The sequence below is a fragment of the Aethalodelphis obliquidens genome, unplaced genomic scaffold (assembly GCF_003676395.1).
Source record: "Aethalodelphis obliquidens isolate GAN/ISIS:26980383/991018 unplaced genomic scaffold, ASM367639v1 scaffold8, whole genome shotgun sequence".
NCBI lineage: Eukaryota > Metazoa > Chordata > Mammalia > Artiodactyla > Delphinidae > Aethalodelphis > Aethalodelphis obliquidens.
Genome location: NW_020837952.1, coordinates 11,590,324 through 11,604,438, shown reverse-complemented (window position 1 = coordinate 11,604,438; position 14,115 = coordinate 11,590,324). Strand labels below are relative to the sequence as shown.

The 14,115-nt window shown below is 33.4% G+C and overlaps 1 protein-coding gene across 4 annotated transcripts in view; it reads right to left on the bottom strand.

The window, feature by feature from the left end:
* MON2 (MON2 regulator of endosome-to-Golgi trafficking) overlaps positions 1 to 14,115 on the bottom strand; it is a 124,189-nt gene that overhangs the window by 98,237 nt on the left and 11,837 nt on the right. For 3 of the 4 annotated variants that reach the window (XM_027106888.1, XM_027106885.1, XM_027106886.1), the window contains exons 2-4: positions 10,877 to 10,940; positions 2,064 to 2,191; positions 1,422 to 1,553 (exon numbers count right to left, since the gene is read on the bottom strand). In XM_027106888.1, coding sequence (XP_026962689.1) covers positions 1,422 to 1,553; positions 2,064 to 2,191; positions 10,877 to 10,940 — 324 coding nt within the window. Of the gene's footprint in view, positions 1 to 1,421; positions 1,554 to 2,063; positions 2,192 to 5,401; positions 5,476 to 10,876; positions 10,941 to 14,115 lie in introns of those variants that run through there. The other variant, XM_027106887.1, reaches the window with a different exon arrangement.

Here is a 14,115-nt window from a genome sequence, read left to right as displayed (position 1 = left end):
AAGTGCTTTGTCAGATATTTGTGAATATTTCCCCCCATTCTGTGGCTTCTCTTATGATTCATGGGTTTGTGCCCTACCTAAGAAGTCGCTACCTACCCCAAGGTCACAAAAATTTTCTCCTATGTGTTCTTCTACAAGTTTTACAGTTTTAAAAGAAGCCATTCTTGGAGGAAAACATAATAATGGTATTTTTAAATACTATGCCTTATCATATTAATTATATTAAACATTTAAAAGAAAGCAAGCCTTTGATACCACTAACACTTTTAAAATTTCAACATAAAGGAAAAGTACATGTTATAGAGAAGCTTTCCTACTACCCAATTTTATATTATTTCTTTATACTTCATTTTTCATCCCCAAATATTACATTTCCAAATTAACCAAAATACCAAAATAAATCCTATATTTATTTATAAAACTATAATCAGTTCTTATTGCTTGGGTAGGTCAAATGATAACCTTTTATAAAATTTTAAATATATGTATCAGAACAATAATTTGATAGCTAGAAACCAAGAGGAACTATATACAACAAACATATATATAAAAATACATTAAATATTTTATAAAGCAGGTATGGGGTAAAAGAATAAGCTATTTGCAATTAAGTAAAATCTCATTATATCCTAAGAACATCAAATGAATAACTAGAAAAGAGATATAGTCTCTATACAGTATACTGTGATGGTATACTTCGCTACTTTACAAGTCAACCATTCTTAAAGGCATACAAATTATAATACAACTATTACTGAAACTCCAACAATTTCCCTAAATAGTAAATCATTAAGTAAAGACTGGTTTTTATATTACTTGCTGTACTTTCTGTTCTTTAGAAATATTTCTTAATTTTAAAAAACTTTTTAAAGAGTGAAACAAATAATAGAACAGCTGTTATATGTTCCTAAAGAGGGTGGGAATAAGAAAGGAATGAGAAATAGCTATCATAAATGCAGCCTTACCTAGTATCAATGTATCAATGCCAAAAGGACATTTTTCCAGATATTTAAGGGACAGATTTAAACTATCTGGCTTACATAACATATATATGTGAAATTATTTTTAAAAGGGGGAAAGGGAGAGCTATCAGGAATACCCAAGGTAATTGTGGAGAACACTGATACCTCAAAACACATTTTTTTTTCTTTTCCTCTTTCTCTATTCCTTTTCTTCTGCCACATCCTATTCATAACTAAGCCTGTCAGCTATATCCAAGGGGCTCTGCTTAATCACCCTAACCTAATTTCACTTCTAACCTGTGAAAAATAAAGCACCGATGGCTTTTAACATGCAATGTGCATTACTGCGATAGCTACAGGAAAGGTGCTGTTCAAACAGCACCAGGCTTTTCTCTTTCAGTCAGCTTATTCAAATACTGTCTCAAAGCACTTACGAACTTTGACAAACAGGCTTCCTACCTTTGAGAGTGCCTCGTCATGAACTACTGTATTGGTTGTTAAAAGAACAAGAACTGTTTGAAGCAGCTTAAGTTCTTCAAGACTATTTTCCATTAGCTGCCAAAGCATGTTAATTATATTTCCAGCTGCAGTCTGTAAAACAATGATTTTAATTATTGTCAACAAATAAAATATAGGTGTTTGGGTCCTTAAATAAGAAAAGTGATGCAGATTCATAGTGATGAAATGTTTTTCCTTATTTTACCATCATAAGGTCAGATACAAACAATAGCTTTAAGTTAACGAACAACAAATTATCAGTTCAGATAATCTAGCAAACAGTCATGATTTTCTCTCCTACCTTTTAAAAAATAATTTATGAATAATATTCTCCGTCAGTGATATTGAAAACTTGCTTGGTTCTTAAGATTTCATCTATATTAGTGAACTATGAATTCTTAGATTACAAATGACTTGACAAAATGTACTTCGTTCTTTATTCTGAGCGTTTAATAATGAGACAATTTGGTAACCTTTTAAAATTAAGCCAATGTCCTTCAAGCACTATTGTACATTAAAATATCAGGTATGTTTTATTCTCTCCTTATGAAAACTCATGATTTGATTTGTAAGTGCACAGTTCAGATAAAATCTTCACATTACCTCAGACACAACTTCATGGGACATGAGCCTCTGAATGGCGGCTAAACATAGCTGAGTGATCTTCGGTTCCTTGGTTCCACAACCCATTAGAAAAGGCTGAACAACCTCTGAGCTGTTCTCTTTCAATGCTTTATTTGGAACACATATAAAATAAAATTTTAAACATAATTCATAAATAAGAATATTTTTATATAATTACAACCAGTAATGACAATCTTAATAAAAATCACTTAATGTAAAATAAATACCAAAATAAAAATCAAGCAGTAAGAGTTAAAATACTTCACATAAATACTACAGACTCTGTATCTAATCTACTCCCCCTTAAGTTCAGCTCTCCCATGCCTTTCTCCTGACACTCCTTCGGTTCTCCTCCATCTTCTTCTATAAACTCTTTAACGGCAATTTCTCAGAAGTTCTATCCCACGTCAGAGAAAGACTCTATTTCTTCAATAGTGCAAAAGGGAAAACAGGAATAAGAATTCACATTCTAGAGCAGAAAAGTAATTAAAAATAGTATATACATGAACCCCACCACATTTCTGAATGAATATTCAGAAGATCCCTAGAATTTTATTATATGCTTTGAATTCATTGGCTCTAATTTCTTCTTCAAGAAGTAAACTCATTAAAAACCATAACATTACTCCTCTTATTACTGAAATATTGCTTTAAACTAATTGGATGCACATGCTGTAATTCCAAATCTTAAAATAACTCCTTCTACCAAGCCAATACTTTCAGAAGTTTTAAAATGTCAACAAAAATGTAAAAGATTAGAAAATGCACAAACTGAATTATACATAATTAAATTTACAAAATGAAATTAAATCAATACACACTTACTGAATGGCTACACAAAGATGAACAAGACAGGTTTGTCATCCTCAGGGAATTTGAATAAATAACATAAAATTCCAAGTCAAGAGAACTTTAAACTTATGTGTTTGGTATTTGTTTTCAAATGTACTACATCCATCAATTATTTTTTGACGTTAAGAATTGTAATAAAGACACAGAAATCTGAGTTTTAACATGTTTTTCAAAAGAAATTGTGAGAAAGTCATCCAGAATCACCTTTAAAAGTATAAAACTAGTGTTAACATTAATTTTATCACTTAAATCCCCTTCTTTCTTCTCCCAAAGCTCCCTTTATGGTATGGCAAATAAAGACTACTATTTACTACAGCATGCTCTGCAAAGTCCCTCAGTATGCCAGTATAAACCACTGATTTAGCACAGCTAAGAGAAGGCAAATATGACTGGCAAAGAACAGTGTTTTCAAAAAAGCTCCCCTGCCTTATTTCCTTGTTTTCTTGTTCATAAAGATTTTGAATCAAAACCAGAGACATAAAATTTCCATAACAATGTCACAAAACATTTTACATGAGTGATTAAAAGATGACAATAAAGCTCAAAAAATACTATTCTGAAGCAGTAAATATCCTGCTATATTCAATTCTGCCAGAATCAATGAAGTATGAGGCCATCCTTAACTCTGCAGAACATTCCAAATTATTAAATCTTGTTCAGGCAAATATAAGTTTTCAATACTAACAAGTGGCACTTATAATTTTTATTACATTAACTTGTGTTTCTCATTTGAGTATCACAATACTCATATAGAGTTTATAGGGTATGATTTGGACCAAGTAAAACAATAAGTAGGTGGTAAAACCAGAAACTGAAAATGTCTTCTAATCCCTGGTTCACTATTCTTCCCACAACATTATGCTGCCACTCTTTAAGGTAAACAGCATTTGATGCAAATGGAAATTAAAAGAGTCAAAAGTGTCTAATAGAAACCAATTGCCTGAAGTCTTCAGATGAATGAAGAAAAACAATGTACTTTCATAGAGGCTCTGATGACAATGATTTTTAAGACACACCCATATCGCCAGAAAGAAAATCAGTGCCAATTACCTTTGCCAATTAAACTATGATACGATGCATTCTAATCACTTATACTTTTTCCTCACAATTTCATACTCTAGGCCAAGAAGGCCATTGTTATTTCTTATCTTTTTGATAATAGCCATTCTAACAGGTATAAGGTGATATCCTTATTGTGGTTTTGATTTGCATATCCCTGATGATTAATGATGTTGAGCATCTTTTCATGTATCTGTTGGCCATCTGTATATCTTCTTTGGAAAAAATGTCTATTTAGATCTTCTGTCCAATTTTTAATTGGATTGTTTGTTTAGGATGCCTCATTGCTTGAGAGTACTTCACTACTGTCTCTGAGATATTCTTCTAAGCTAATGACACCCATTCTGCAGGCTTTGATGGTGGTGCTTTTTTTGACCTTACCATAAGATGTTAACAGAAAGTTTTTGCACAACAACTAGGGTGACATTTCAAATAGCAATGAAACTTACGTGATACCAACAATGCACCGTTAACTCAACTGATGTGACAGTATGAACAAGTTCACACATGCACTGAAAAAGACAACTACAACACTATCTGGCCCACAGTGATTCTAAGATGCCATTAATTGTAAAATGCATACCAATTTGGGGAATATTAACATGTGAAAAAACTGTGTATCTTAGAATGAATAAAATAAGGTGAGTTACACTGAAATATTGTATACATGTCAGTCACAGTTATCCGGATCTATCAAGCTGAGTTAAGGTAATAATAAAAGTAATTTTTAACTCTATTTTAATGTAAGTCAAAGGCACCCTTCCTACTTTTTTTTCTCCCAGTTTATATGAGAATATAATGGTCAAAGGAAATTTCTGTTATCCAGAATAGATGATCAAGAACAACCAAAAAATAAAACCTACTGATCTATTCTGTTTTTTGAAGCATAATGTGAAAAACGGAAACATATCTACCATATCTAGATCACAATGAAGTAATATAAAGGTCGTTTTTTAGAAGTTTCTAATTATTTTTCTCTTCTGTTAAATGTCATAATGGTCCTAAGAAGCAGAAATTAATTCTACCCTTCTAATTGAGCAATTGCTGCTTTCTCTTTATAAACAATAATTTTAATTACATGCACTTAAAGGTGGCTTTACATAAAAAGCTTCCTACGGGTTTAGAGTTTAGAAACCACATTGAGGAAAAGGCTGTGCAGCAATATAAAGACATCTTGCCTTAACCATTTTTTAAAAAATCATTCCATGGAAAAAAGAGGAAAAGGTCAACTCTTTTTAATCAAAACTTGGTGGGTGGGCGGTGGGGTGGGGAGAAAAAAAGTTTAATTTCTACCTAAGTCCCTTAAGAAGCACAACTCCTTTAACAGAATAACACTGTGTGTTTGATAAATATATTTTACTTCCAAATTTTATAACTGTGAGATCAAATGATGCACTTTCACACACCTGAAAGAGGTCCAGCAGGTCCCCATATCCTAGGGGTTTCCTTGCTCTGAGCAGTTTCACTGCAAAATTGCAGTTTTTATCCTGGAAAAAAAGAATTAAACTAGGATACCCCACTATGAATCACACTAATAGGGGTTAATAAAAGTTTTATTATAAATTTTAACAGTCATTAAATAACATATTATAATTCTTGTGAAAGAAATAAAATGTGATGCAGACATGATTGCTACCCTCAAAACCCTTAAAATCTAGTTATGGGAAAGACTGATATTTCTAACAGTAAAAAAATTTTAATGGTTCAAAATGTCTGAAAATATTTTAAATGATTCAATATGAGGACAAATAAAAGTATGAGCAGCTTCATCTTAAAAGTACATTACAGGAAAAGGAAGAATGATGTTGGTACAATCGGTTAGTAATTTTGCAAAAGAAAAAAAAATCTAGGTCCTCAAGTCACCCCATATATTATAAAGAAAAAATCAAACCACAGAAAAACTAGAAGACAATGAAAATGATTATCAACTATGTGGAAGGAGAAGGACTGCCTAAGTGGAGAGCAACAAATGAGAAAAATTAGTTAAATTATGTAAAAATTAAAAGCATCTAGCTAAAAAATTAAAAGGTAAATGATGCAGAAAATATGATATAAACATGATGAGAAGTTAATATTTTTGCTATATAAATAGCTCAACTTGATAAAGAAAACACAAAAACTCCAAAAAAAGTAATAATAAAAAGAAAATAATTTAATAATTCAGAAAAAAATGTTCAACATTAAAAAGAAATGTCAATTAAAATGAGAAGCCATTGCTTGTTCAATTACCAAAAAGATTTTTTAAAATAATAATCTGGCAAGGATGCTATAAAAATATACTCACATACTGTCAGTAAAGGCATAAACTTTTACCTTTTCAGAAAGCGGTATGATGACAAATTCTAAGAACATGTTCATGCCCTTTAATTTAATAATTTCATTTCTAGAAATGTATCTTAAAGAAATAATTCTAAATATTGAAACATGTCTAACATAAAGGAATTGTTAAATAAACTACAATCACTTGATGAAATATGGAACAATTTAAAAAATTAGAAAAGATGGCATCAAAAAAAGTATATATACGGGCTTCCCTGGTGGCGCAGTGGTTGACAGTCCGCCTGCCGATGCAGGGGACACGGGTTCGTGCCCCAGTCCGGGAGGATCCCACATGCCGCAGAGCGGCTGGGCCCGTGAGCCATGGCCGCTGAGCCTGCGTGTCCGGAGCCTGTGCTCCACGATGGGAGAGACCACAACAGTGAGAGGCCCGCATACCGCAAAAAAAAAAAAAAAAAAGTATATATGATATAATATTATAAAAGGCAGGATACAAATTAAAACTGTTTAATGTTTTTTAAAAAAGGGGGGAAAACAATAAATAAGAACACATTATATGGCAGAGAAATCTCTCTGACCCATTAGGTCAGTTTGTGAGCAAGGCATTAAGTACAGCCCCCTGTATCTTCTATCCCAGATTATAGGAATAGTCTACCAACAGACCTCTGTCTTACTGATGATACGCTGAAATATACCTTTCACACTGCTGTCAGAGTAATGTACAGAGTATAAAAATATTAATATGAATGTGTCACCTTCCTGATTCAAACTTTTTCCATCAAGCTGCTCAGGAAGTTACACAATGGCAACAGTGGGATAGAGTATCCAAATAGATCGAACTGTTTTATACCGCATGTATTTAAGTAACTTCCCTTACTTACAGCTTCTACACCTTGTTTGCCTGGCTAACTCCTTTTCAAGCATCAAGACTCAGCTTCAGACTCCCAGGTTGGGTTAAGAGCCTTCCCAATGTTCTCGTAACAAGCCTATCTATACTTCCATCTTGGCATTTACCATACAGCCTCAGAATTTTCTGTTTAGGGTCTGTCTCCTTCATTACTCTATTAACTGGCTGACATGAACTAAATATGACAAAATTCATGTACTCAAATAATCATAACATGAAAAATTAAAGAAAGGTAGAAAAATATACTAAAGGCAGAACTCAGAGACTTACTTGCATTTTGGAGTGACTCATTTATTAGCCTACATTTAAGGAGGGCTTACTATTTATTTCCCATGTAATGTGCTAACTACTAGCAATATAAGGGAGAATAAGATATTGATCCTGACCTCAGGAAGTATGTCATCTGGAAGGGAAAATTTCTGGCAAAGAACTCCAAAAAGTAAATGGAGGAGCAGGTAAGCTAAACAGAATGAATGGCACAAACATACTTTTCAAATATATTTCTTGTACTAACATATAGATTGCAGGTGAATTATATTACCCATCTTCGTATCTCCTCTAGTGATTCTTACATAATTATTTCTTTATTAAGAATGTTATATGATATATTCTATAGATGTCTGCAAAATATCACAAGTATATGTACTGATAAAATATACTGAAAAATATCAACAAATTACCTTTTAATGTCAGAAAAAAAATTCCAAAGTATATTTACTCACTGCTACTTAAATTAGAGACCTTTTAGTAATAAGACTATGTAGATATGAAAAGGATGAGGGAAACTGTGAGGAAAGAAGAACACAAATCATACATAATGATTATCTATGTAAAAATTCTCTATGCATACTGACAGTAGATGAAAGCAGTCATAGGTGGATGTAACTGTTATGGTTTTCAGTTAGGGGTTAAATATACAATTTTAAAATATCACAACTTCATTGAGCTCCTTGTTTCAAATATTTATTAAAATAGCAGATTCTCTGTTTATGTAATTTCTGTGTAACACAAGCCTTCTCAGTCAATTTCAAGTATATTTATTGTAAGCTGGGATAATAAAAACAATTTGTAATATATGGCAGTCAAATGTAAGATTAAGGCACCTGGACTTCTAAATGAAAAACTTTATGTTGCTTGCTATCTCTCATTTGCAGTTTTATCTTTAAAGAAAAAGGCAATGTTGAAATAATGATCTGTATATTTGCATCGATGCTGACATTACCTGGCATAGCATTCCCACTTATGTCAGCATTCATGACAGCAGTGAAAACAAAGAAAAATAAACATTAAAGGAGGATGCTTAAAAGAAGGGGAGATGTAAAGCAAAGACTTATTCTGTAATGTAAATAAACTTTCCTTGGAAAATAAATCTAAGAAAACTAAAGTTGGTTAAAATCTATGCTAAGTACTGTTTAATCAGATTAGTCAATCCTAATTAAGGGTTCTGATTTTTATAGCAACCTTTTATATTTTCTGAATATGCAGAGATATCTGAGAATTCAGTATCTCATTTCATTGAGATTCCTCAATTGTTTGATATCTTTAACATCCATTACAGCACAGAAGTAGTAACCTATAGTCTTTAGAACTACAGAGAAGTAAACACTTCTCAGGAAATAAAAAAGTTAACTAAGAATTTTTCTCGGTGTTAACTATACCTTGAATTAAGTACTTTAGAAATGACATATTGACAAATTTAAACTCTTTCCTTTTTCTTAGGAGCCTTTGATTTTTCAAGATGACAGTGGTCTAAAATCTACAAATTTTAACTTATCAATTGCTATAAATACTTGGTTAAAATACTAGAAAAAAGTTTAAATGTTAATATAGCTCCTCAAGTACATGGTTGGATGCTATGGATATTATAGCATGAACTATTAATTGTATGTGCATAAAGATTTGTTCTAACTTGATTTAAATAAAGCTAACTGAATTAAAATGAAATTAATAGCCAGCTTATATATTAAACTCATACTGAGACAAAATTTTTCTTACTTGTCTTTAATATGAATTAGACACTTTACTTGGTACAGAACTCTGTAACAGACAGTGATTCTCTGAAGAAATCAGTCTTTTTAAAAATTCTATCAACTACAGACTTAATGAAATTTTCTATTATTGGAGATTAAGGACTTACCATGATATCAGCAATGACAGTAGCAAACGTAAATATTTGTAATGATATTCTACTATGATTGGACTATGATGTCTCCAACTTAAAATTACCCAGGCCCATAATTTATCTTGAAACATTAATTTCCTCAGGTAGCTAATCAACCCAACATGCATCTCCCAAACCCACTTGCCCATCCTCCCAATCCAACCATACATACCTGTGCCTTTACCCACCACTTCACTATACCCCTTTTCTCAACATGCGCACAGAGCATTATCCAATGCTGTGAATAATGTTATAAAACTCTTTGGTGTTTTGTCAGAATATTCAAAATCAGAGAAGCTGTGAAAAACAGGTGCAACTTAACAGGGCTAACCCTAAGCTGACAAGTGAAATCCACTCTCACCTGTCACCCCTAAACTGCCCCCTAAGTCTTCATTATATTTTGTAATACTGTTTGAAATTCCACCATTTAGGGATTTACTGGTATTCTTTTAAAAATGTAAAGAGACTTAAGAAAGTTAAAGAGATTCTTTACTATTTGGACTTTGTGTAAATTAACTTAATAGGACTGCTTTTCTCCTATAACTAGCTGAGACCAATAGCACTACTGGAATTGGAAATGCAGATTGAAGGATCAGCGAAGTAAGCAATGGTTAAATATAAACACTTGGGAGGGAGTACATAGTGTCAAAACCTCACGATACCGTGACAGCACACTGCAGCAGGAAGAACATGGGCTCTGAACAGCCTGGGATTTGAATCTGATTCCACCACTTACCATGCGACCTTAGGCCAGTAACTTAAATCTCTTTGCATCTCAATTTGCTCTATTATTAAATAAGAGTATTTCCCCACAAGGTTGTCATATAAGAAAGAGTGGCCCAAATGCCTCACATGTAACAGATTCTCAAAAAATGCCAGTTTCCTTCTTTTCCATGTTCATTATTGAGGCAAGAAGAGAAAGGCACCAAGGAAAAGAAAGAAGCAGACTGAGTATCAAAAGGGTGCCAGAGAGAAACTCTTGAAAATTCCTCCCTGAAAAGCAGGGTCAATCAAAAGAATGTTAAGAAAACACTTTTCTCTGTTTTTTCCCATTTTTTCTTCATGACCATGTTGTCTTAGTCTCAGGACTCAAAACTCATATAGTACTACTAAATTTTTAATGCTATATTATGACCTTATATTGTATTAAAGATAAAATAGGTCTTAGAAGGTGGTCTGAGAACCAATCTTCCATTCAATTCAACAAATATTAATCGAATGTCTCTTATGGGTAAGATGTATCTTAGGTGATTGATAAGAGGTGGAGGACAATACAAAGATGAGTAAGAAAGATCCTTTCCTTCAAGGAGTTAGTAGTTTTAAGTTTTCTGATTTCAGAGAATCGTACAGCATTCATCTCTGGGAAACCCAATTAGTTCATAAATTAGGGACTTTCACATGTTCTTTATTATCATGGATAGCATGTTGGGGCATAAGAGAGAGATGCTATAAAAAAAACTTACGGGTTTTAAGATTCTACTTTTACTATTAGTCAAATTTTCATTAATTGTTGAATTTTTAATGCAAAAAAATTACCTGCCAAAATTTCGGTGTTTCGTGCAGCTATTGTTTTAACTTTTATTATTCCTGATTCAGCAGCCTGCAAGAATAAAAATAATTAGAACATAAAACTTACTATTAACATGAATTATCTAGGGAAAAGAAATCATATATGATAAAATATCAAGCACAGAGTCAGTCACTATTATTTTTTTATTTTCCAAACTTCAGATACTAAAGCCTAGTGGTGAAACACACATTAAATGGAATAAAATGTGATTCATTTGATTATTCACATGTAAACTCTGCACTACAGCATGTTGCCTTTCTATGCCTTAAAATGCACCTGGAGGGCTTCCCTGGTGGTGCAGTGGTTGGGAGTCTGCCTGCCGATGCAGGGGACACGGGTTCGTGCCCCGGTCCGGGAAGATCCCACATGCCATGGAGCGGCTGGGCCCATGAGCCATGGCCGCTGAGCCTGCGCGTCCGGAGCCTGTGCTCCGCAACGGGAGAGGCCACAACAGTGAGAGGCCTGCGTACCGCAAAAAAAAAAAAAATGCACCTGGAATCCCTAGTCTCTCACATTTAAATCTTCAGAAAATAAAAAATAATAAACAAAAACAAAGCCTAATGAAAAAAATTAGGTTTCTCTTTCCCATTTCACACTTCTCTCTCAACCATAAAAAAAATTTGCAAAACACTGCAAAATCAAGTAAAACTGCCTTGAGTTAGGAGAATGAATAACTAAGAACTCTGTCACTACTTTTAGATTGCGTTTTTTTAAACACCCATTCAGTTTTCATAAGGTATCTCAATCACTTCAACATAAGTATGTTGAGCTGGCAGTACTTGAAAGTCATATGGCATTTTACACTATGCCACAGAACTGTGGTGTTCAATATGGGAGTCATTTGGCTACATGTAGCTACTAAGCACTTTATATGTGGCTAGCCTGAATTGAGTTGTGTTCTAAGTATAAAAAATACATGAGATTTTGAAGACTTAGTATGAAAAAAAGAATGTAAACTATCCCTTAAATATTTACATTGATTAAATGTTGAAATGATAATATATACTGGATTATATATGTACTGGTTTGAATATACTGGGTTAAATATGATATATTATTAAAATTAAATGTTTCTTTTTACTTTTTTAATGCAATTTAAAATTACATATATGGATTGCATATTCAGCCTACATTATACTTCTACTGGACACTGTTGACATAAAATATTGATATATAACATCCATTACAGAAACTCAGGACATTTTTACTATCAAGAAATATGCCTATTTTATACTTATACTGATCTCCATACCTCCAAAAATAATAAATACTCATATATGTTCAAGTTTTCCTATTAATTTGCTTGCTACTTGTTCATTGATTTTTATCTCCTACTGTTTACTAAGGGACAAGTGGTAGCAGGCTCTAAAGGTTTAAAAATAATTATGGAAGAACCCAGTGTCCTTTGGGTTATTAGGTTGAGGACCAGTGGATTAATGCATAAAACAAATAACACACTGTAGGCTATACGATGTATAGTAGACCTTTGTCATTTTGCTGGCTTCCAAGAACCTGAAGCCCTTGTCTGTGATCGGAGAACTCAACTTTATGAGTTTTGATGCAAGACAGAGCCTATCTTCCACTACTCAAAATTTAAAATGCCAGATACTTGTTTTCCCACATACCCTGGCAGCCTCCGATTATCCAAACAGGCACACCCGCCAGGAATTATGAATACGGAGGCTAGTGGCACAGAAAAGCAGAGACAAGATGGAATTCTGTCTGACAACAGCCACAGTGGAGCCAGCATCTAGTTTCCAAGGGCAGTGACGGCAGCAGAACCAGTGGTGGCATGGGGTGGCCAGCACAACCAGCAGTGCAATCTAAGGCACCCAGTCACTGTTCAGCAGAGACAACAGTAATGGTCTCACTGGCAATGAGTTTTGCTGTGGTTCTTAGCTGTTCAGCCTCCCTTCGCTCCTGTAATTTCTAAGGCTCACTCCATCCAGCCTTCTACCAATTCTGTGAGACCCTCAATGTTTTATCAGTAAACTTAATTTCTGCTTAAATCAGCCCGGGTCAGCTTTCATTGCTCACAGCTAAGAAGCCTAACGGATATACTACAACTCACTTCTACAACTTTAAGAGATGGAAATGTCCCATATTAAATGAACATAGCTACTAGCAGGAAAATATAGTCAAAATAAATTACTCCAGGGAAAAATTATTGAGTTTCTGATTATCTGGGGGCAGTGCATATTAGAAACACCAGGAGCTTTAAAAAAAAAAAAAAGCTTGATGCCCAGGTTGCAACCCATTTCAATTAAATCAGAATGACTGCCAGTGGGAGTCAAGCACTGGTAGTTTTAAAAATCTTCAGGTGATTCCAATACGCAGCAAAATTTAAGAGGCTACTGTAATAACATAAGCAAAAGATGATGCTGGATAGGCCTGAGGTGACAGTGACTGAGATGGTAAAGGAGTGGTCAGATTCTGGAAACACTATGAAGATGTACAAACCACAACAAATTTACTACTATAAAAGTTCAGTAACACCGAAATTATTATGTATACTTTGTTATACTCATACACCATCTCAAACTCTCTTAGGTAATTTTCTTACTGAGCCAACTGAAATTAATCTGTGGTCACTGAGCTTTCTTCCATCATCATTTTCAAATGTTCAAACTCTCCCCCTCCTTACTAAGGCCCTATGTACCCTGCATATGCTCAATTCAGTATTTCATTCTATTTCAGGATCAACAGAGACTGATCAAACTAAACCATCATAAATCCCAATGTAATCTGTCCTAACTTCCTGAATTCTAGTCAGTTTCCAAAATCAGCAGTGTAGCATAGTGGATACTAGATGCAGGTAAAGGATTTCAAATTTGCCAGACACTATTTTGATTTCCTCAGATAAATAAGAATTGACCCATGTATGAATCATAAACAAGTTATGAAAAATATATATTTAACAAATATTTTTATATGTACACACAATAAGGAAAATAATGAGTGCTTTTTCCTTAAGTAGTTCCAAAGTAACAAGTGTTTTAAAAGATATATAACCAGTATTTTCATTCAAAGACTCAAGAAATCACCAAAAGGACTATTTGTTACCTCAGATATAATTAGAACTATCTCACAGCTCCTAATTTTTTACATCCAACTTTCTATTGTCAAACTTTGAAACTGAACGATCTTATTCTCATAGGTACCCTGTGTTACTGGAAAGTTCCACTATCAATGTTTATTGACAACA